The 23,677-nt window shown below is 37.2% G+C and overlaps 1 protein-coding gene across 3 annotated transcripts in view; it reads left to right on the top strand.

Moving 5' to 3' along the window:
* The window catches only part of DPP10 (dipeptidyl peptidase like 10), a 520,390-nt gene that overhangs the window by 475,076 nt on the left and 21,637 nt on the right, over positions 1–23,677 (top strand). For all 3 annotated transcript variants that reach the window (XM_050711702.1, XM_050711701.1, XM_035556057.2), the window contains 8 exons: positions 462–616; positions 4,169–4,266; positions 10,774–10,897; positions 13,079–13,117; positions 14,678–14,785; positions 19,047–19,138; positions 20,556–20,603; positions 21,305–21,426. In XM_050711702.1, the coding sequence (XP_050567659.1) occupies positions 462–616; positions 4,169–4,266; positions 10,774–10,897; positions 13,079–13,117; positions 14,678–14,785; positions 19,047–19,138; positions 20,556–20,603; positions 21,305–21,426 (786 nt within the window). The remainder of the gene's footprint in view (positions 1–461; positions 617–4,168; positions 4,267–10,773; positions 10,898–13,078; positions 13,118–14,677; positions 14,786–19,046; positions 19,139–20,555; positions 20,604–21,304; positions 21,427–23,677) is intronic.

The raw sequence follows: 23,677 nt of genomic DNA, 5'->3' as shown, positions 1-23,677 counted from the left end.
GGATTTTTTTTTTAAAGATTTTTGATTTTCAAAAAGTTATATTGCAAAAATACCAAAAATATTGAACTGTCTAAGAATTAAAACTGAGCCAAAAAGACAAAATATTACACTTCAAAAATTATTACATAAATACAACTGTGAGAGAATGTGCAGGTACCCAGCTGCCACAGCTCAGAGAAATCAGATTTAATAATATTTCAGTTACAGCAGTTACAGTCATATTTCATGTTTACAATGATTTATTGACATCAATGGAAGTATTAATTTGAGGAAGGTGGTTGAAATTTGGTATTTTGACATGCCTTGTTATCCAAATGTTCATTCAGGATAATGTGAAACTGCTGAAATTGCAACAGATACATTTGAATTAGGCAGAGAAAGAAGAAATCAATGCTAACTGAATGAGCTAGGAACTTTGTGGTAGTTATTGTTATGGACCCTAAGGAGATCTGTTGTTGCAGAGGAACTTCTTCATTCTCATATTGCCCACTGGTGGTCTCCAGATGGTGAAAGACTGGCATTCCTGACCATAAATGACTCTCTGGTGCCAAACATGGTTATTCCCCGGTTTACTGGAGGCCTATATCCAAAAGGAAAGCAGTATCCATACCCTAAGGTAAGATGAGTGTGAGTGCAGCCCCCACCTCCTGTTTTTTGTTCTTTGATAGTATTCAACCATACAGAAGGAGTGTTTCTAGAGAATAACAGAGGCTGAATTGGTTCATGCTGCTTTTCAGGAAATATTAATTATGTTTTTTTTCCAGTAGGCTTGTAACACCTTTTGCTGTAAAGAAACTATTGGGTGAGGAAGCAGCAGACAGATTGATTCATAGCAATTTCATCACTGATGCATGGTAAAATCAATGCACCACTTCTGAGAGAAGAGTAAAATGTTTGGAGAACTGCACTGAAAAATAAATACTGTCACAACTGCATTGAAGTCACACACACTGTGTGCAAAGTACAGCACAAGTTCTGCTGCAGTTATATAGATCTCAGTAAATTATGCTACTATCAATGAATGCAAAAGAGTGGCTTTGGATAAAATAAGCCACAATAACATCTTTTATTTTTTTTTCTGGCCATCAAATTAAAACAAACAAAAATGAAAAACCCATCACTGAGTTTCAGAACAATTAGAGAAGGATTTTTTGATGCGTATTGGGAAAAGACAGAACAGCTCAGGCAGGGATAATACCTGAAATTGCTCCTTATTTTCTGGGGATTTCCTGATCAGCTGCCTCCCTAACCATAATTTCTGTGTTAAGTACCAATGCTGATACTATCTTCCAACTTACTGATTTGTCCATATTTTGCATGCTATTTCAGAGTGCCTGAGTACATTTCTGATGGTATATGTAGGTCTCTGTGTGTGGTACTCCTTTAACATTTCAAGGAAAGTTGATGGAGGACTTTAAATAATATTACTGTTACCCTATTCTTGCTATCACATTTTGGAGATGAACCTTTGTTCTTAAGGAGTGGAAAGTTAGACTGTAACAGGTACTATGAAAAAATAGTATGTATGATATAATGTGTGCTGTGAAATAATACTCTGAAATAAAAAGTAATGGTGTTTTCAGAGGTAGTTGTCCTGGTTTCTTAGACAAAAGCCTTGAGTGACAGGGAAAAGAAAAAAGAAAGGAATATTTTAAAAAATGAGCTTTGTAAACAAGAAATGAGAAATTCCGTTTCATTAGCAATTCAGCATAAAAGTGATACACTACTATCTCAGTAATCTCATTAATGAAAAAGCATTATCTTTATTTAATGTCTCAATTTAATGCCAATCTAGCTACACATTAAACACCATTAATTGGCAATGAATTTTGTGGTAGAGCTACATAGATGAAAAAAGGTTGGGTCTTTATTATAAAATGAAACCATCAGAGAAAGTTATAACTACGATTAAAAAATAGAATGAAACCCATATGTGTTTGTGAATACTGAAACATGTACCTGTGTGTACATGTCCATATGCCCAGACTGTGTTCTTAAAAAAAATATAAAAATAATGAGAAAGGAAGTTTATATTTTGTATAATCTGTATATACCAGAACAAAGTAGGGTTTCAATTTAGAGTTCTTTCACTTCTGAACAATTTATTATTATTGTTGTTGTTGTTATTATTATTATTATACAATGCCTATGCAATTTAGATTGCTGAGAAGCCGTTCATTGAGGGAAAAGTGTGAATTTGAGAGTCGGCTGCTTGTGTAGGACAACTACCTTCAGCTGCCTGAGTCCATTGCACGCTGCGTGCACTGCTGGTGTTTGCCCTGTGACCCCCGGGACCTCCCCAGCTGTTGGGACAGAACTTGCATCAAGTCAGAAGCTTGATAATACTGCTGTAGAGCTGTAAGCTGATCTGAGGCCCTGTGAGCATAACTGGGGCAATATCTGATATTCTCAAAAAACAAAACAAACAAGAAAAACATACAAAACGACCATTGCTGTGTGCCCTGCAAGGGCAGTGAGTGCACATCCCATTGCTTTGGGTAGTCACAGGGCAGTTCCTGCCCAAAGGATCCAGAACTGCTGTTAGTGGTACCAACTCTCGCCCCATTTTCAGTCCCCGATCCCATGTCACAACACTGCCCTTTACACGTGTAGGCCAGCCGTATGTGTTCTTTGGCTGTTAAGACACACCGTGGCTGTTTGCAGCAGAGGCAGCACATTGGGGCAGGACAGTGCTGAGCGGACCTCTGACGGGCAGTCCCGTGCCACAGCCACCCGGTGCCACAGCTGGGCCAGGCTTCGGTGCTTCGTGCCCAGGATCTGGCTGTGCCCACTGTGAAGGCATGCTTTAGAGGGTCTCTCTACAACTTGTACTCATACAGGAGATAGGAATTACTCTTGGCAGCCCTCCCTGTGGGAGTACTTGGATGCCACTATGCAAACAATGTACAGTTCAAATGATAAAAGGAGGTAGCAGTTGTGTAGTAAGGACTTGATCTGTCAGTGGTTTTCTTCCACAGTTTTGCATCTGTATAAGCTGCTTTCATGTGGAGGATGCCTTTGAAAGACCATGTTTCTTTCAGGCAAATTTTAAAGTTTTTATGAATGAAAGTCCAGGAATCCAGTTAAATCCATTTTCTAAACTTTTCTAAGCACTAGAAAAAATACACGTATCCACTTTCTTCTCCCCTGTACCACTCAGAAATAAGTGTACACAGGATTCAGACTGTCTATATTTTGAGAAAAGTCCACTTTCTAAAGGAAACGCGTGGGTATATTTCAACCAAGCCCTCTTGCATTTGTAAATATCCCTGTGAAGAGTCTGATATACAGCTTTGTAGGTTATTATGATTCAATATGATTACCTTCCCTTCCAATATTAACAACTTGTTTCCATTGAAGCACACACTTGTCGTTCCATGTATCCCAAAGAGACAATGCAGTTGTGTGACTCCTGTGTCTTTCACAAAAAAGAGGCTTGAGTGGGAGCAGTATATTCTTGCCAGTCCTGCAGTGCCTTGCTTTCTGTCACCAGTCCTTTCTCTTCATCTCAAGAACCGCTTAGTAACGAGCTGTGTTACTGGGAGAAGGACAAGTCCTGGCTTCCTATAGATCCTCAGGATTTATCAAGCTCTTCCTGGTGGATATATATCAAACTGCCATTTTATTCTCCTTTAGCAACATGTGTTTTGTTTCTCTTAGAGCTAGCTTGCCAAAACAACAGGGTCCTGAACAGTATCAAAACCAGAGATTTTCTTCTCAGCAAGCCAGGGAAGGAAGTCCTGGGGAAACTGATAATGAAAGAGATGGAGGAAGAGGAGGGATGTTATCTCAATTGGAAGTAGAGTAGTCTTTTGGAAAAAGAGCAATAGCGGTTGGGAAAAGCTTTGCTGCAGGCTGGGTCTGACTGCTCTTTTAGGAGCTGGCTATTCTTGCAGCTGACTTTACAGGACTGGGTCAAACTACTTTCAGCATTGTTCCCTTGCTCTGCACCAGAAAGTCAGAAGATCTGCTGAAGTAAAAGGTCAGTAAATGATGCGATTAATACTTCACATTTTTATCTACGTAATTTGTATGGCTGTGTTTTTTTTTATTTTCAGAGCTTTCTCTTTGTTGTAAACATACTTTATTATGGTAATGACTGAACCTATTTAGCTGTCACTGATTCAGTGCCACTAAAGCTCCTATTTTTATTTATTTTTTTTCAAAGGCAGGTCAAACAAACCCAACAGTAAAACTGTTTGTAGTTAATATGTATGGACCAGCACATACACTGGAACTGATGCCACCTGACAGCTTTAAATCCAGGTATTTAATTTCATTGTTTGGTGGAATTTGTGTTTGATTTAACGTGACTCAGGCTAATTGTTGCCTTTTTACTTCAGCACAACACTTACCTTTGACTGGAATGCACTTTATCTCTGTTCTCGTGACTGGACATAATGATGGTGAAATAAAATACGGATGTATTGTATTGATGCTCCTCTTAGAAAACTCAGGGACCTGGAATTTGCTCACTTCTGATGTCCTGAGAAGCTTCAATTCTCTTGAAATATATGAAATTAGGAATCCAAAGATATTGCCAAGGGGTCTGAATGCTGCCGTGGTTCTGAGCTTGTTATGGCATTTGCCTTTACTTGCTGTGTGCCAACTTGTTGCTTTCAGTTTGTGAAATGGAATTGCAGAATGTAGAATTGTACCACAGAACACATAATCAGGATGTTCTGTCATTTAGAGAGGAATATTCTGAACTTTTTAAGTATGGTAGATTATGGAAAGTTTTGTTTCAACCTACAACTGATGGATGCAGGGAGGTGGCAGAGGGTGAGATGCAACACCACCAGGTAGACTAAAAGAAGGGCTGTGCTGTGGCTGATAGTGGGGTCATCAGGAGAAACTGTGCTTCAGGACTGTGGAGCCAATTTAAGAGTCCCTTTTACTTAAGAGCACTTGTAACGAGATCTGGCTGTAAATGGTAACTCTCCTGCTAAAGTTCCTATCTTAAGCTGAGCTCCTGGTTACCTGTCCTCATTTGAGGTCCCTCAAAACTTTTCTTTAAGGGCAAAAAAATGTTTATCCTTTCCCTTAGGCAAATTCCAATTTGTAGAATTGCAGACATCTTGATGAAATTCCCACTGAGATTTCAGTGCACATGCTAATGATCTTCTAGCCCTAACCTGTTATACGATAGCAATAATCAAAGAGGTGCTACAGTCCACGTACAGCTGAGGTCTAAGGGCAGGGGAAGTACCACTTCCTCTCTTCTCTCCAGGCATTTTCAGGTGGGGAAGAAAAAGAAATAAGAAAGATTGTTCATCATGAAAATGATTGGCCACTGCTAGCTAAAAAAAAAACCAAAACTCTGCATATAGGTTGTTGTTCTTGCAGTTCCTACAAAAGTCAAAAGATTTTACAGTAACTGTTCCCAAAGCAATCAGGATGGTAACAGTGGGTACTGATTCACAACGATTGTCACCAATTTTAAGCTGGTTTAGCTTTCTTCTGCACAAATTGAGGTATCCAAACAGTGGAGGAACAATACAGTAGTGAATTATGTGTTGCAATTATTTATGTCAGCTAGAATGCTTACTGATTGTGCTAGTGAAAGGAACTGTTTTGACTGCACTGTGCATTTTGAAGTATTTTCTTTCTGTTGATGCACTACTGCTGAAAAACAGAATAAAATCTCCTGCTGTTTGCTAACACCTCATTAATTAAAATGCTAGTATAAGATTGTAAAGAGATTCTCTGCTACCAAGGTTAACCTCTTCACTCTCTTAAACAGCATTAAAATGGTACTTTAAACGTCAGAAGATATGAAGAAGTGAAATGAGAAAGCAGTATGTAAATCCCCAAGGAAAAAAATAATCTTGAAAATGTGATGGTTTCACTTCACATTTTTCAGATTCATTCTTGCTCCTTAAAGTGCTGAAAATAAAAGTAAAATCAAACAAATTAATATTGATATCTTAAAACCTTTTTTGCGTCTTGAAACTGAACACTGTCTCAGTTTGTGGAATTTCTGGTGTGAGCCTGAAGGGGTATCTTCACCAGATTTTTTGGTCCTCTATAAAGGTTTTGCAGCAGTTTAATTTAAATAATATTCATGTTCTCTGCTCTCTCTGATATGCAGGGATACTCCTTTAAATTTCAGGTTTGCTGCTTTGTCAGAAGGCTTAGTAAAACTATTTAAACCTGGAAAAAATTAGTCTCATCTTCATTTTAGCAATCAAGGTATAACTCCTGTTCTATAAAATTTAGAAAAATAGGTGCAAGCTAGGTATACTGCCAGTTTTGCATTTTGACTGGATTTGAGTAACTCTTGGTCACAAGTGACCTGTGTCAGGTCATCATATATAATACATACACACGTATCCATATATCAGTATATATGCAGGTATGAGAAGTGACCTTTGAACAGACCTTTCAAGAGTGGAAATCTTTGGACTCTATAATGGTTGGGAGAATTTTTTAAAGTATTAGCTTTTTAAATGAAAGTAATAACTACTTTCAGTGGTCTTTTTTTATTTTTTTATTTCCTCTCACTGCCTTTCTAATAAATTCATTGTAGAGTCTTTAGTAAGTAAGCAATAAGAGCTTTTCACAATCAAATGGAAGGGAACACCATCATATAGAACTTTGTGGATCTTTCAGGGTAGACACATTTTGGAAATATATAATGCACAAGTCATTACCAACTCTTATTATGGGACAGATATACTCCGACTCAGAGAAACAACACAAATGGGTAGGGAATGGGGCTTCTATTATTTATAACCCTAAGAAGTAACAGCTCTGCCCAAGCTGTGGCAATTTTCTAAATTTACTCCTTAATGTTTTATTCTGTGGAGAAATTTATTCTACTGTGCACTGATAATATCACAAAAAGATTGTCAGACTTTCTTTTAACATGTGGTTGTATTCTGTGCAATTTCAGGTATCCCTTTGGTATTTCTATTCCATGTGTACAATTACGTTATGTTTTCTTCAGTAGCAAACATGATTTTGTACTGCATTAGTGCTAGAAAGCCAATATAGAAATGAGGTGAAATGTGTGTGTCTTCATATGCCACTAGCTCCTGAAGTTCCAGTTGGAAAGCTATACTTTCTGCAACAAATCTTGAAAAAAAAACAGTGTGATGTGCAAGAGGTCAGTTCAAACCACTGTAATTTAGGACACCTGAAGAATCTTAGTAACTCATGATATTTAGATAAAACGTTGATAATATGATATTAAGAAATTATGTAGGATGATTTTTCAAACCCCATGCTAGATTTTAGACCCGTTGAGAAGAAAAACACCTTTCTTTTTACGAAGTGGAAATCACTAATACAGTGAAAACATGAAATACCACATTAAAGAAGGTAGTTGATTTACTAGATTACAGCTGTGCCTCCACACATGATGAAAAGATTTTTCTACTAGAACTGTGCATTGGCTCTCGAAAGTCTCAGTGTGGAGATCATCTGCTGTTTACTTTCTCTGTTCTCAGCCACTGTGAGGAAACTGCATTGGCTCTGCAGTATTCCCAGACACTGCTGACCGTGTCATTTTAAAAGGCACTTTAAGAAATTAAGTTAGTCCTTTTTATTATTTTTTTTCCAGTAAAGTTTCAAAGCCTAAAAATATGGTAGATGATTCTGATTCCATATATTCCATTCTGATTTCATATATGCCTGCTTTTAAAGAGACTGAAATATACAGTCAGACCCTTTGGATTTTCTATGGCAAATTTCAAACATTTTAATTGATTTTTAATTAATCTTTTATAATGGAACTGGAGACACTTAATAAATTCAGCTCACATAAATGACAGTCTTCCAGCCCTCACTATTTTTTTCTGTATCTATGCATTTCTAAATCTACAAAATTATTTGGGTATTTATGTACTTCTAGTAGAAATCAGCTTATGAATCCCTAAAGGTTTTTATATTTCTGGCAGCCTTGCTATTGAAAAGAAAGCTTATTTGATTCTAACTTCATGTGGGAAAGATGCAACGGGGCAATTTGTTATTAAAAAAACAGGGTTTTGTTTTCACTTTTTCTTCGATATGCTGTCTAGTCACTTCTTTCAAGCTTCTTTCCCTCCTTTCTTCTGTAACTTAGCAATAACAATGCCTACCTCACAAGGTTAATGTAAAGGATTAATTCACTACCATACCTTTTAGCAAGTGGCTCTAATATATTCAGCCAAAGACTGCAAGATAAAAGTATATTCACAGACTTTTTTATTGAAGCTTTCCCATGCAGTGCCAAGGTATTTATTGATTATTCCCTTTCCTGTTCAGTGGAAAGAAATGCAAGTTCTGTACATGGGGCTGAACAAGACCCACTACTTACAAGTGAAACAACATGTGTTGAACACTCTTGAGTGATGCTAAATGTTTTAGCAAACTGCTCAACTATCTCCCCAGAACTGTGATTATCTCAGTTGAGATAATCAAAATAAATGAAAAACATTCTATAAGAAAGAATGATTAAAAAAAAAAAAAGTGTGTGTGGGGGACTTCAAGTTTGGCAAATGCTGATAAACACTTTTGATATCTAACGTGCTTTTTATCAGTACTGAAAAATGAGTCCAGATTTCACCACGTTACAAGTCTTCAAAAAAAATCTAATTGTCGTATGGTCTGGAAAAGCACTTGCTTTCTTAGCAGCTACAGTTGGAGATTTTTCCGTCACTGAATAAACTCCATCCCCTTCAGGCCCCAAGAGGTCACCTGTCTTGGTGTTGCAGCACCTCCACGGCTCTTGTGAGATGTTCCAGCTCCTCCTGTTGCACTGGCTGTATACATTTTATGTTCCTGTTTCCTAAGGGAAAACTGTACTTTCTTTAGATTGCTTGTCTTATCTAATTGCCTTAGGCTAATTCGAAGCCAAGCAACAGATTTAGATATAAAATCTGGAATTTTATATCTATTTATAAAATAGGAATATCTCTCAGTCTGGTCAAGGTGTTTTAAAGCTCTTGTTTTTATGCATCGCCTGATTACTTGCAATAAAGTGAGTCCTGTACAAGCTCCATCAGTACTGACTGGTCAGTCTGACTTGAGATATGCTCCTGAAGAGGAATGGAAGTTGTCCTCTGAACATGCAAAGTACTGTAGAGCACCTAGTTAAATGGTTTCAGACTGAGGATCTAGTGTAGTTTTTATTTCATGATTTGCTTCAGTCCTTTGTCCAGAAAGCAGTCATAGTCTCTTTAAAATGATGTGAGGAAACTTTGTGTATGTACAAATGCAGAGGTTCTAGATCTAGTAATCCCTGTCCGTTTGTGTATTTGGGCCTGGAGGGAAAGAGAGAGAGAGAGCTTATTTTCATTACTAGAACAATAGATTAGTTGAAAACAACCTAATAAGTTTGGAGATACAGACAGATAGCAGCTTCCTCAGAACTAAAACAGGTTTTGTCCTGAAGGCTTCCCTGTTTATATTCAACTGTAGCAGTCAGACTAATAAAACATGATTTTTTGCTACAGAGTTTGACAAGGTTATATCTATTGATGGGCAACAACACCACTGCTCTGTATGTGTATGTGCACTGTGTCTATGAAACAAGTTAACTGGAAATTTGTGAATTATAAAGGAATATTACCTGGAGGCAGTATTTAATTTCAGGAGGATGTGTTTTGTTACATATATATACACCATACTACACTCCTGATAAACCAAGTCCTAATTTATTGACATTTGAACACATTTGTATGCATAGTTGATGAGAGGGGAGAAAAAAAAAATTAAATGATCTTTTGCTTTCACTTCAGTGATCACGGAGTTTATGTCAGTGATGGAAGATGATGATATGGTTTGATTTGGACAATTAGTTACTATATCAGCTGCATTCTGAATGATTAAATCTCCTGTTTCCTTCCCTCCTTGCAGACTTTTTTGAATGGAACAGCTCAGGCTCTGTTTCGTAAAATTTGGTTCTGGGATAATTCGGGCACTGGGGTCAGTGGATGCTGTTTATCTTGTGGATGCTGTCAGTGGTACTGAAGTACAGGGAGAAAAAGGCAGTTCTTAAAATACATGAAAATATGTGTTTTGAATGTATCATTTTGGCTGTCTTCAGGCTTCCGTATGCACAGTCACCGGCCTTATGAAGATGTGACTGCAGAGGGGGAAGGAGGCAGATACTCCATACCATTAGCCCCTAACTAGGAAGCCTCCCTTGCTTCACCACAGGCCTGGAGGGACAGACAATTTGTCCGATGTTATGAGCAATTTGATAAAATGGAAGCTGACACGCATGGATACTTAGTGAGACTTTGTTTTCTGTGGAGGTCTCATAATAAAATACTTGTTATTTTATAATGTGACATTCTAAAGTGATCTCACCTGCCCATTACAGACCTTTTTTTCTGGACTGGATTCTTTTGCAAAAATATGTATATTCTGAAGCAATTTTGAAAATACTGTTTTCTGTTGGAATTTAGTGTTGCTTTTTAAGCTGGCCAACAAGTACACGGCTTATGTGTGTTTGCAGACATATATTACACAAGTATATGTTTCCAGTTGGTACAGTTTATGTATTACAAATGTCTGAGAAGGAGGTGCTAACAGAGTACAAATATCCCAGGGGAACAGAATACTAGGATTGAGTATTCCTGCTTATTGCCTCCAGGAACACAGATGGTGGGCTTTTTTTTGTTGTTGTTGTTTTTTGTTTTTATCTCCACCCCTTAGTGCTGATACTGTCATGCAGTACAAATATATCCATACTTTTTTATTCAGTATTTGGTGAACTGTATACCTTTTTAATGTCTAATCTGAAATAGGATTGATCTGAACATTTTGTTTTCATTGTTTACGTAGGGAATATTACATCACCATGGTGAAATGGGTAAGCAATACCAAGGCTGTGGTCAGATGGTTAAACAGACCTCAGAATATCTCTATCCTTACAGTCTGTGAAACAACAACTGGGGCTTGCAGTAGGGTAAGTCAGATTTCTTCCCAAGTTTTCCTTTCAAAGTTTCTTCCTGCATTTTGTTTTCATGTTCAGGAAAAAAAAAATAAATAAATGATTTTTGGAAATCAGTTTGCAGATGCCATAGTTGCAAGCTGAATGTAATTAGTCAACAGAGAGGAAATAGAGATGTGAGAAAATTCCAAATCTGGTGAAATGATTTTATGCAATTAGCAACTTTGAGTGACATTTTCAGAATTACTCAGCTTTGTTCATTCATTAACTTCAGTGCAAACTGCATTTGCTGAACATCATGTACTAAGGATATTGCTAGTGCAGTGGCAAGCTTGACTTCCTCCAGATATTTTCATGCTGCCTGATTTCTGCTCTCTTCCCCTATAGAGTTTCGTCTCAGATCTTTCTGTCTCTCACAGCTTACATACGTTTAAGGAAAACACGAAAATGTTGATAATTCCTGCAAATTCAACAGCAGAATTAAATAACTTTTAAAAAAATAAAATGGAAAAACAATGGGGATATTTCAGTTTGGAGAGTAATCCGAGCTGAAATACTTTTTTCTATTTGAGTTCAGCCTCATCACATCCTTTGACCCAGATTTTGACATCTGACAATCTTGCAGTACCTCTCTCCATTTTCACAGTCACTCTCGCATCTTGAATGCAGCTGGGCACTTTCCCATTCTGAGTCATAGTCTCTTCCCTTAACCAGCTAAAAGTATAAATATTGCCTATACATGCTAATATCAGTAACAACAGATGCTCCGAAGTAGGGGGTATAATTTGGAAGTGTAGATGCTTATGAGTGATTAATGTATGTCTAAGTTTGGCCTCTGAGTCAAAAGGCTCTCATCTGTCTGCTACTGAAGTCACTTGTGTTAAAGCGTTAGGGATCATTTCTAAGCTTGTTGCTTCTATGCAATATTGCTGCATAGTACAGGCTGCTTTTCCTGACTCAGAAGCTGATCATTAGTCCCCAGACCATGGGGTAAGGTTGTGAACATGGATATTTGTTGATTGGATTGCTGCCTGGTTCCTGCGAGTCTTCTGTCCTTTATTTCTTTATTTTTTTAAGAAAGTCAGTTTAAGAAAGTGATTTAAGTGAATCACTGTGAGCAGTTGTTTCTGAAAGGAAACCCTTATGTGCTCCAAGGTCAATTGGATTTATCCAAAGTAGGTATCCAGGGAGCTGTAATCCAGGACATAATATAAGAGGGAGGGATAGAGAAATTCCACTCCAGAAGAAATAAAGTGCAGAGAAGGGCCTTAGAGGTGGGTGAGCAAGGCCAGCAGTGCAGTGAGCACAGCTCAGACAAGGCTCGTGTTTGTAACCCTGGGCTGTGCTTATGCTGCACCCACTAGGATACGGTGATGCTTCTGAATTCAGTAACGGATGAGCAAAGGCCATAATGTGGGATTATAGCCTTCTATCATGCCACTTGATTTCAATTCTAAACATTTCTAAACATTTTCTTCAACTGTAAACCCTTTTAAAATCATTTTGCATGTTCTCAATTCCAAAAAATGCTGTATAAAAACAGATGTGAAAGTAGCCACAGCTTTTTCATTTTTCAGGCCATGTATGTACAGATGCTTCTATAGCTAAGAAATGTTCATTACCTCAGTGTGACTGTGACAATTCACAACAGTTGACATACATTCTACATTTTTTCCAATGTGTACATGATATTTTTTTATTATTTTTTTAGGTAGCATGATTTAAAATATGAGCATGACCAATAAAAAAAAAATTATTTTTTTTCCTTGTCACTGACACCAAGCTACAAACCATTTAAGAAGGGGATTGTGATTTGAAAAGGTCTAAAGGTCTTGCACTTTGAGTTTGATGCTGGCTGTTTGCCCAGTGTTGATGAAGAACCTAAAATATATCCAGTTGTCAGATGATGCCTAGAGGTAAAAAACAAATAGGACTGCATGCATAAAGCTTCTTGATAGCTAATCAAAGAGGATTGAAAAAGGCATTCTTAGGTCCCCTGTGGTGTTCTACCAAAAACTCAGAATAAAGCAGCTGACTTTGTAATTAAATTATCATTCATTTCTATGTAAGTTCCAAAGAAGAGATGTGAAGATTGTAACACAGTAGGAAAAAAAGCATGAAATAGCTAAAGACCTTTTGCTGAATGTGTGAAATATTTTTGGGCCATTCCATAAAAGCCATTTTTTTCTCTTATAGAAATACGAAATGCAGTCAGACCTGTGGCTTCCTAAACAGGTATGGTATAAATGCTGTTTCTGGGTGTATAATGTGTAATTCACAGAATCACAGAATGGTTGAGTTTGGAAGAGACCTTTGAAGATCATCTAGTCCAACCCCCCTGCCAAGTAGGCACAGGATGGCTTTCAGGCAGGTTTTGAATATCTCCAGAGAAGGAGACTCCACAACCTCTCTGGGCAACTTGTGCCAGTGCTTTGTCACCCTCACAGTAAAGAAGTGTTTTCTCATTGCTTCGTTGTCATTTTTATTTATTTATAAGCTATTTAAAATACTTTAAATACTTTAAAAGCTATTAAAATACTTCTAAAATTTGCTACTTTTTAGGATCTTTACTTTTACAGCTGAGGATTATAGAAGTGACTGTGTAAACATTCAAATGGCATCTTCTTTGGCAGTGAGAATCCTGTCACTTAACATCACACAAGACATTTTGCTATTTAGCATGTCATTGGGGGAATAAGATGCACATTTCTAGAAAGCAATTCAGCCCATTGATCTGAGGCGCCTGTCTGGGTTTCAGAGGCAATGTTCCCTTCAGTTTCTGATCTCTTTGCGTTGAGTTGGCAGGCACTTGGACAACCAGCTGTACCTACATAAGTGTTAGATGGCTAAAGATAGATGAAACAAATCTTTTTCAACACATCCTATATACTCTGCTGATATTTTGTTGTTGTTGTTGTTGGTCTTTTATTTTATTGTTATTATTTTATCAAATTAAGCACAAAGGAGTTCAAAGATTAGAGGTCATATGGGCTAAAAGTGGAAAGAATGGGAATATTTCTAAATTCATACCCAGAACAATATGTTGAGCTAATATGTCAGCAAATGGTTCCATTTTCATAGCTTCAGAAGAGCCAGCCAATAAATGGATGAAATACATTCTATTTAAAATACATTTCAGGCTTCATTTTGCAGTGTGCAAATGAGAAATCATTTTTTAAAAAATCTATGCTTTTATAGAAAACAGTTTTCCTTTAATATTTCTGTGTGAAGTTAGACATGGAGAAACGGTATCACATCAGGCTACAATTTATGGTAAGGCCACGATTCAGAATACCACTTCAATGTGCATATTTTTTTTCATACAACTTTATCAAAACTAATGAGTCTTAAGTGTGTACTTGGTAAAGTTTTTCTGAGCCCAGGCCCTGGAAACATTTTTTCTTTTCATCCGTAGTAGGATTTATTTCTGTCAATGATTGCATGCCTGTAAAAGAATGTGTCCTAGGAAATTGCAATGCATTAGGGGTGAGACTACCAGAACTTTTACTGGAAACACAATAGTAACTACCTGCATGTGCTACGTGTAGCTGTAGCCACCAGTTGTTGTTGTTGTTGTTTGTTTGTTTGTTTTTTTGTTTTGTTTTGTTTTTAATCTTAGCAGAATAAATTTAAAATCTAAGGATTTTTTTTTCCATTTGTCTTAAGAGCATGGCAAACAACAAAAAACAAACCATCAAGAAACTCGATGTTTTCTTAAAAAGTTTAATTGAAAGCGAAATGATCTAAAACATGTAATGGAAAGATGGATGAACTAAAGCAATCTTATATTTACAGAACGAAGAACCAGTTTTCTCCAGGGATGGCAGTAAATTCTTCATGACTGTGCCAGTGAAGCAGGGAGGCCGGGGTGAATTTCACCACATAGCCATGTTTCTAGTTCAGGTAAGTTTTTGGTTATTTTTAATATCCCAGAGGTTATGTGGGACTCTTACTGTGAACATCTGACCCAAGCAAAGACTTTGCACTTCAGTAGTCTCAACATTGGTTTTGTGGATGTGTGTGGTCATTTATCCTGTCCAGATTATCACTCTGTGCAGAACTTCTTGCAGAATTAGTGGAGTTCTTTCTCTTTCCTTACAGATGTGCTATGGTGGCATGTAAGATCTGTAAATGAGACGTACTTCCAAAGTGTTCTCTTTGGAATGTTTCATGTTTTGTTTGCGCCTCTATAGCCAAGCAGAGATGTTTTCTTGTTAAACTTGTCTGTCAATAGTAATGTTTGATAGCCACAGAAATTCAAGAGACCTGCAGAAATACTTTTTTTTTGCCTTTTTTTTTTTTTTACCCTCGTTCTATACACTATAAACATATATGTATAATTTTAAATTTTGGTTGGGAATATTCAGAATTCTGGGTGTGCACACAACAAGAGAGGGAAACAATACCAAAAACATATAATGCTGCAAAAATTAGGACCCTTTTATTACCCATCTCAATATTTTCCAGTGGCTTCCACTTCCCAGGGCCACTGCTTCTCCAAAGAAGAATCTGAAAGAAGATACATTTGTACTATGACTTTGAAGGTCACTGGCATGAAGTTGTGATGACCTAATAAAGGAAATTATGCCCTGGAACAGAACACTCCAAGGCATCTATTTAAATCAGCAGAGCATTAATCCAGGTGCTTTAGCAGAGCCATATGACACAGGAGGGATTATCAACGTACCCAAAACATCAAAACAGCAGACTTGGCACCAGGCAGCTCTATTATCTCCCTTTATGACAGTGTTCTGGTGTGAACATTATTAAGTCTGAAATATGTTCACAGTATACTGCAGACAGCAAAAGAACCTTAATGGAATTTTAACCTGAAGAAGCAAGAAGATACTCATTCACTAGAGTAAATATATTGAGGAAGAATCAGAGAACAAAAAAGGGATCAAAGACATGTCAAATTCTATCTTCTAAAGAAAACAGTAACTCAGATAAGAATCGGGTAAAGGTGTATTAAAGGAATACAAAGTTCACACCAGAACAAAGCAATTGGTCATATTTTGGCTTCATTCTGAATATTATGAATAATTATCTTTAAAAAAATAAATAATAATAATAATGATGATGTAGATCTTATAATTAACTTTCAGCATTCCCAAGGATGTTACAGATACAATAAAATTTTCCTTAAACCTGTACGATCTGATATTTTTACTACTAAAGAACCCAGGAAACTTGATCCTAATTTGTGAAAATATTTAAACAAAAGATTAAGCCAACTCTTATTCAGTAAGATAATTAAATGTACATATACTTTTAATTGCATGTTTTTGTACAATAATGTTTAATGTCAAGCTTATGATTAGGAGTTTAGTATTCTATCCCTGGTAGGCAGAATTAGATCCCTGAGTCCTGTGCGGCTCCAAAAATAATTAAAAAAAATAAATTTGTTTTGACTGCTATAATCATGAATAAACAAGTCTAAATTGTATCACCTACGTCAAATTTGTATTTAAGTATATAGCTGCTCCTAGGAAGGCAAGGAAATGTGATATTACAGGCAGCAACCGTTATTCATCAATGATCAACATTCTGCATGGTAATGGGGCTGGTACAGAGCAATGGAGGACTCAAAATGTGTTTATATGATGTGTTTTACACACTGCATTAATCTGATTGTCCATTATTTCTAAAGCAAACATGGAGGCATAAAAATTATATTAACCGTTACACATAAAGTCTGTTGTCCCATCAGATGTTTGTCACACCTTGTGAGAGCCACGGTGGCATGACGGGTGCCCTGCAGAATGTAAAGCAGGTCACCGGTACCCACATGATCGCATTTTTATCATGATGGAGCTCGGTTAATGTTGGAATTTGTCTCACTTCTCTGTATTATTTGGTACAGATATCAGCTCATTAACAGAAATCAGCTGAAGTTAAAGTTCAAACTGCAGGAAAGGTGAAACATACCCAACACGAACGGTGACATAACGCGTATATAGTGTACATACAGTGACAAAAGTAAATTTTAATGGCTTGCTTTAGATTCATTTAATCATGGTTTTGTTTGTCAGTCTTCAGCACAACTAGTAACAAATGATGGTCTGTCTGTCTTTCTTGGGCTGCATTTCTTAGCACTTTAGAAAAGCATGTGTCAATGATATAATCAAAGCAGGTTAGCAGAAGCATCTAATTAAATCTTCTTGAAGGGGGAGGTTTACTGTTTAAAGGTTGTTGTCTATCATAGATTATTTACTGTCTGAATGCAGAGGGCTAGATGTGTATTTTATTAGGTTCAAATGCTTTTAGCAACTTATGAAATATTTAAAAGAAACTAACCTCAAAATGGGATTGAATCATATGTTATGTATCCAGAAACTTCTTACTTGGGGTTTTACAACTCTAGAAAGTCTTTTTTCTGACCACAAGAGAAGAATTATAAAGTGACTTTAATGGATCAAGGCAAGAACTTCCTGCAAGCTTCATAAATTATGTATCATGGCTGTAACCTTGAAAAATAACCATGTTTATTAACACTTGGCTGGGCTTTTTATTGTTGTTTCTTGTTAGATTCTGTGATTTTAGTATTTAAATGTCTCTTTCAGTATGTGCAGCTCGTTTATTTCCAGAAAGGAAACAGTCACTAATAGTAAAGTTGTAGTTTAGTCATTCCTGGAGACGTCACTGATTATCAGAACTTTTCTGAATTCAGGAGCCAGCATCATAAACATATGTACAGCACCTAGTACAGCATCCTGAATTCAGTTGGTACTTGCAAGACTTGTCAGTTACTAGGCCGTTCCTTCCTCGAGTATCTGTTAGAAAACAGATCACTTCTAAGGGACACATTTTTGCTTTGCCATTACCAGGCATGTCTCACAGGAGTCCTCGAGTATCTTCTGCTTTCTAGGTATTGCTGCTGATGGTGTAGAACTCAGAGTTTACAGGATATGGTTGAGTAATAGAGGTATTAAAAAAAGTGTTTGGCTTTATGATTTTTGTAGGACACATAACCACTGTGGCCACTGTGATTAGGTATGGATTGGTGCTCCAAGTTCACAGAGCATAAGGCCAGACAGCACCATTAGACCCTCTATCTGACCTCCTATGTAATTCTGGAAGTTTCACCCAGTATGGCTGAAAGATAAGCTGAAGTATTACCTCTTTTCTTTACAAAGTTTTTCTTGAATTTGAAAACCTAGGAGTTTTTATATCCAGGCCTAGTACAGAAAAACACTTCAAGTGTGTTTATGTTGTAATACAGTAAGAAGTGAAGTTTTAATAGGCAGCAGCCCAAGCAAGAGTTTTACCTTTTTCATTCTCAATCACCTTCAGGTGAGCTGCTCACTCTCCAGCTTTCATGGTTTTTAACCTGTGTGTGGTGAGGAGTCTGCTGCTGCTTGCTGCCAGAGAGTTTGGGTTTGCTTCAGGTTAGATATGCATTGCATCCTGTTGCTTCCTAATTCAGTTCCTGGTGCATTTGCTGGAAAAAATGCTGTCACGTTCTTCATTAGATAGAAACAATTTATGAGAGGGAGCAAGCACGCAACTTGTAAGGATTTGGTTCAATTGCCAAAATTCAGTGGCTATTAAACTCTCCTTATATACCCTAGATAGAGAGAGGCTTCTGCAGAGTGCTTGTTGGAGGAGGGATTTTGATGAGATGTAGATCCTGTGAACTTCTGTGTCTGTGTTGGTGTATTGCATTCCTCATGGAGGGAGGCAGGGAAATCTCTATGACAGTGCTGTTGGTGCAGCATCTCGGTAATCTTAGCTTGCTACAAGCAGACAATAAACGTGAAAGCTTAGTGAGCACACCCTGGTGCAGACTTTGGGTTAGAGGAGTCTGAGTCAGATTCCCCTGCTATGCTACTGTAAAGGAAAAAAAAAAAACAAACAGTAAGAGAAATAAAATATGTGCAGTGGCAAGATCCTTAGCTTGAAATATAGGAATTCTATCATCTGTTGGCATATGGGCATTTTGTGCTGGAAACTGTGTTGATATTAATGGCTTTGAAAATTTTATATATGGGAGAGAAAGGATACTTAAAGTTCAGCCTGTCAAAACGTGGATTTTGTGAATTAAAGATGTTGTACATTAAAGATTAAAAAACTCTAATCAGTAATGACATGCACAAACAATACTGCTAGGCAAGGAAAAATGTAACAAGTAAGATGAAAGTTAATATATTCCATCTCTTTCCAGGCTAAAAGTGAACAGATCAGTGTGAGACACCTGACATCAGGAAACTGGGAAGTTATTAAAATCCTGGCATATGATGAAAATACTCAAAAGATGTAAGCACTACTCTCTTTGTCTGTTTATAAAGATATCTGAGTTATTAAAGCGGAATCCATTTAACTGGAAATAGTGTATCTAAAATTAATCAACAGTATTTCTTTCATTTTTGAGCATTATCATAAATTGTACACTCCTGAGTACATAAAATGCAGCTGTAAGACAATTTATCTGCCAGGGTATTACTGTGTGTGTCTTTATGCAGGGGGAAAAAGAACATACTGTGACATCAGTTGCCTCATTATGGTTTCTAAATACAAGAAATCAATGCACAATGCAGCAGTAATAACATTTTTGTGGCCTTTTCCTGGGTTCCAGAAAATCAAGTCATACCAAATGTTTAGTACTGGATAAAACCCCAAATACTTAAGTTTTCCAGCTTGCTTGGTTACCATGTGAAGTCTCTGGACTTCGATGATCTGACTCAAACTCTTAACATCAAATGATATGGAGAGCATTATCCAAACCCCTGATTTTCACCCAGATCATTCAAAGAAAGAGAAATTTTCCCAAAGCCCCGCTTGGTATTAGAGTGGAAAGGAAATGCACCACATAACTGGTGATTCCTGGGAGCAGTAAAGAACTGACACACAGTGTCTGAAGGCTCCAGATGACTTTAGTGAATCTTGGTGAGCCTTTGTGTCTATCTGCACAAAGCAAAAAATAAATACACATGTCCAATCCTGACTTTCTTTGAAGTAAATGATATTTCAGCAAGAACATTTTGTGGCTGCAACAGTGCCTGTCATCTCCAGAGTCACAGGGTGCGCTCAGCCTGCAGAGATGGCAGACTGCAGGTGAGTTGTCTCGACCACCTGAGAGGACTTCTTTAACCTCCTTCTGCCTTGCAAGCAGAAGCTTTTTGGGAATGTCATCTGGGACACACCAAGGACTTGCCTTGATATTATTGCAGCAACTCTACTAAGCCGCTTTCCGCCCACAGAACCTTGCCTGTAAAGCATTCCCCAGGGTGCTAGCTTCTGTCTCTAGGTAGAAGAAAGAGTCTACAGCTCAAAAAGGCTTTTGGGTATCACAATGCCTATTGTATTTTATGATATAATTTCAATGTGACCTTTTTCTGCTGCTTGGATTTCTATTGCAAACTCTTGCAGTGAAGGAAGAACTTTTTGTTTTGTATTTGTTATGTGCAGAAATGGGTCCTGGTTGGTACTGGAACTCCTGGATATTACAGAAATTGAACAGAAACCATGAAATACTATGTTTATTGCTGTTTTGATATGAAATCATATAGCATCTGAAATAACTATTCTGTATACAAAATTTTAATTTACTCTTGGGAGTTTCTAATGTAAAAAAAAAAAACAAATTGTAATTATGTCTTGCACCAATCTAAGCACCACCCAGATCAGACTGTTTACCAAACTGAGTTTAACTTTCTTCATCTTTTGGGTGCAGTTATTTCTTAAGCACTGAAGAATCTCCAAGAGGAAGACAGCTGCACAGGTAAGAAGTACATGTGGCTATGTTAACAGCATCTTCATCCCAAGCCACAAGTGCTAAACTGACATAATTGTTGCTTTGGGGGTTGGGTAGACTATGTAAAAATGAGTACACTTAAACTGTAAGAAGGAAAGAATCAGAATTTTTCAAAACTAGAAAAGCTGATGATATTTTATGTTAAAAAAAAAGAAAAGGAAACTATTTTCACAAAAAATGTTTTTACGCTTATGTCTTCACTGGCACTTTAAAACCATTGAAATAGCTGGACTAAAAGGCAATTATGTAATATGTCTGTGTTTTTAAAACTGATGAAAATCTTCCAAATACAGATAAAAAAACAAACAAAAACAACAACAAAAAAACTTCTCCTTATGCAAACCTCAGTGCTTAAATCTGAAGTTAATGATGGTTTTCATGGTGTCCTGCTAATGTTGTTATTCCAGGGCACTGTCAGCTATTGAAACCCCAGTCTTGCATTGGGTAGATTTTGGATCCTATCCACATTGCCGAGTTTATAGAATGGTAATTCACTCAATCCTTTGAAAACAGTTTGCATCATGCACAAATTAAGATGGTGATAGTTTGGCAGGTTTTGGGAGTGAAACAAATTCTGTCACTTTGAAAAGCTAATTCTTGGTTTATTGTATTTTATTCCAATGGAAAATGTTTCTGATGTTTTTTGTTTGTTTGTTTGTTTTTCCCAGTGTATCAACAGTGGGATCATTGAATCGTCAGTGCCTCTCGTGTAACTTCCTGAAAGACCAGTGCACATACTTCAGTGCAAAGTTTAGCCCCATGAATAGGCATTTTTTACTGCACTGTAAAGGTAGGTCAAATGCATAGCTTGTAATAATACTGTCTTTCCTTCTGAGTTAATGTATTCCTTTGAGAAGCACATTAGGCTGGAGTCTAACATTTAGCTCAGTAGTGGATTACTCAACGTTTTATACAGAGCTTATTGCAAAACAATAAGTAAGAATGTTCTGTGTAAAAGCTAAATAAACAAGTGATATCAGAAAGCTGCTTCAATCCTAGTAAAGGACATTGACTTTTAAATTCACCCTGAATAAAAATCCTTTACAAAAAATATGGGATTTTATAGTGATGGCACTGTGGTTCATAACAACGAGTGGACCAATTAACTTCATTATATTATGTATTGGGATTGATCTTCTGCAACTATAACTAGTTAAAAACAATGAGGGCCTTCTTACTATAACACAATGTCTATATAACACTGTAACACTGTGTGTGTATGGATATATATATAGGTGTGTAGTATATCTATCTGTACATGCATGTATATATATGTGTGTATGTGTGTATCTACCAAAAACCAGGTAAGGTTTAATCCACATAGACTGATCCTCTTTATCAACTGAATTGCAATAAATAACTTTTAGCTTTTTTTGCTAGGTGCATTCCAGTAGCACTAAATGGCACCAGTTCAGAGCTGGTACGTACAAACAGAAAACTAGAGCCATTCCACACCGAGAATTTTATAACCTACACCCACGAAATAAACACTGATAAATAAGTGAGATTATAAAAAGAGGTTCAGAAAAGCATGGGACAATCAATGATAAAGTTTATAGCTAGGCCTATCAACCTTGAAACTTGTAGTATTTTACAGATAATGTTCCCCTAGTACTTTTGCTCAACTAGCATCAGAATGAAAATAGTAGAACCCGTCATCTGAAATACATGTGACTAGCCCATTCTATTCGCATGCATTTTTCTATTTCTTTTGCAACTGTACATGGTTTTACACACACACAAAAAAAATAAATAAAATCTGCCTGCTTCAGAATTGAATCTATTTGAACAAACTATGAATATATATTGGCTAAAATAAGGTGTGTTTTTGTTGTTGTTCTTTTTGTTTTTTTTTGGTAGAAGTGCACCTATAATACATAGCTGATCATAAAAAATAAATATACCAACTGTATGGTTTATACATGGTTAAAGCTGCGGCAGAAGTTATGGAGCTAATCCTGAGGCCCTTATCTGAGTAAAGACAGCACCAGTAATGAGCTCCTCATTAAGCAGAGTTTTTTTACTTAAGCAGAGTTTTCTCTAGTGCTTGGCACAGTCCCTAGGGGGGGGGGATGTCTCAGATTCCTGCAAGAAGAAGCACTGGTAAATTGGGAAGAGTTTTTTGCTCTGAGTCAGCAATGTCCTAGGGCCCAAAAACATAGCTTTTTTTTTTTTTTCCTTTTTGTAATTTTTAATTTGTTCCTTTGGTATCAAACTGTGGATGCCAGTAGGAGCTTGCACATGAAATTCCTCACAAGCTCATGACTTCCAGTGACTTTGGAGATTCCAACTCTTTGTTTGAGCTGGAAAGACCGCAGATCACCTCCCAGGTTAAACCTATACTTCACTGAGCTGCAACCAGTAGACTGCCCTAAGCTGTGGGTGATGGGCAGGGATCATAAAACACCATCATTTTTTTTTTCCTACCTCTAACGTTAATGTGTATTAAGATTATTCAGAAGTCTTATCTTCTGTTGGCCAGTGCTTGACAGTCCTGGCAGCAGTGCAGCCCCCTTGTACAGCCACAGCTCTGTAAAATGCCTGTGATGGTGTGGATCTATGACAGTATCGTTGACAGCAACATTACCACAGAACTGCTTGCAAGTGTACAAGGTAAACTAACTTGAGGAGACAGGTGACACCACATCTACGTGCATACACACTCATTTTCCAACAACAAAAAGCCTGTCTGAATTGTTGCGAAAGCAAGTCTACCCCAGAGATTCAAAAATCCATGGGGAACTCTGGACTGGTTTGATCTGTGCAAGTTTCTTCCACCTTCTGTTTACCCATAAGCATATTTATTAGTATAATTTTTTCTTCTTAATTACCCTCAGCTAGATCTGTCTCAGTATACCGGTTGTATCCATCTCCAGAAGGTCTCCAGAGACACTCCTGAGTGAGGTGTTCATTTCTAGTCTGGTAGAAGGAGGACCAGCTCTCAGCCTCTCAGTCTTGGCAAGCATCACACTTTTTTTTTTTTCTAACCTGCTTGTGGATTTTTCCTTTAGCAGTTCATAAACACTGACAGATGTTAGTCT

The sequence above is a fragment of the Cygnus atratus genome, chromosome 6, assembly GCF_013377495.2.
Source record: "Cygnus atratus isolate AKBS03 ecotype Queensland, Australia chromosome 6, CAtr_DNAZoo_HiC_assembly, whole genome shotgun sequence".
NCBI classification, from domain to species: domain Eukaryota; kingdom Metazoa; phylum Chordata; class Aves; order Anseriformes; family Anatidae; genus Cygnus; species Cygnus atratus.
This window is presented reverse-complemented; position numbering and strand designations above follow the sequence as displayed.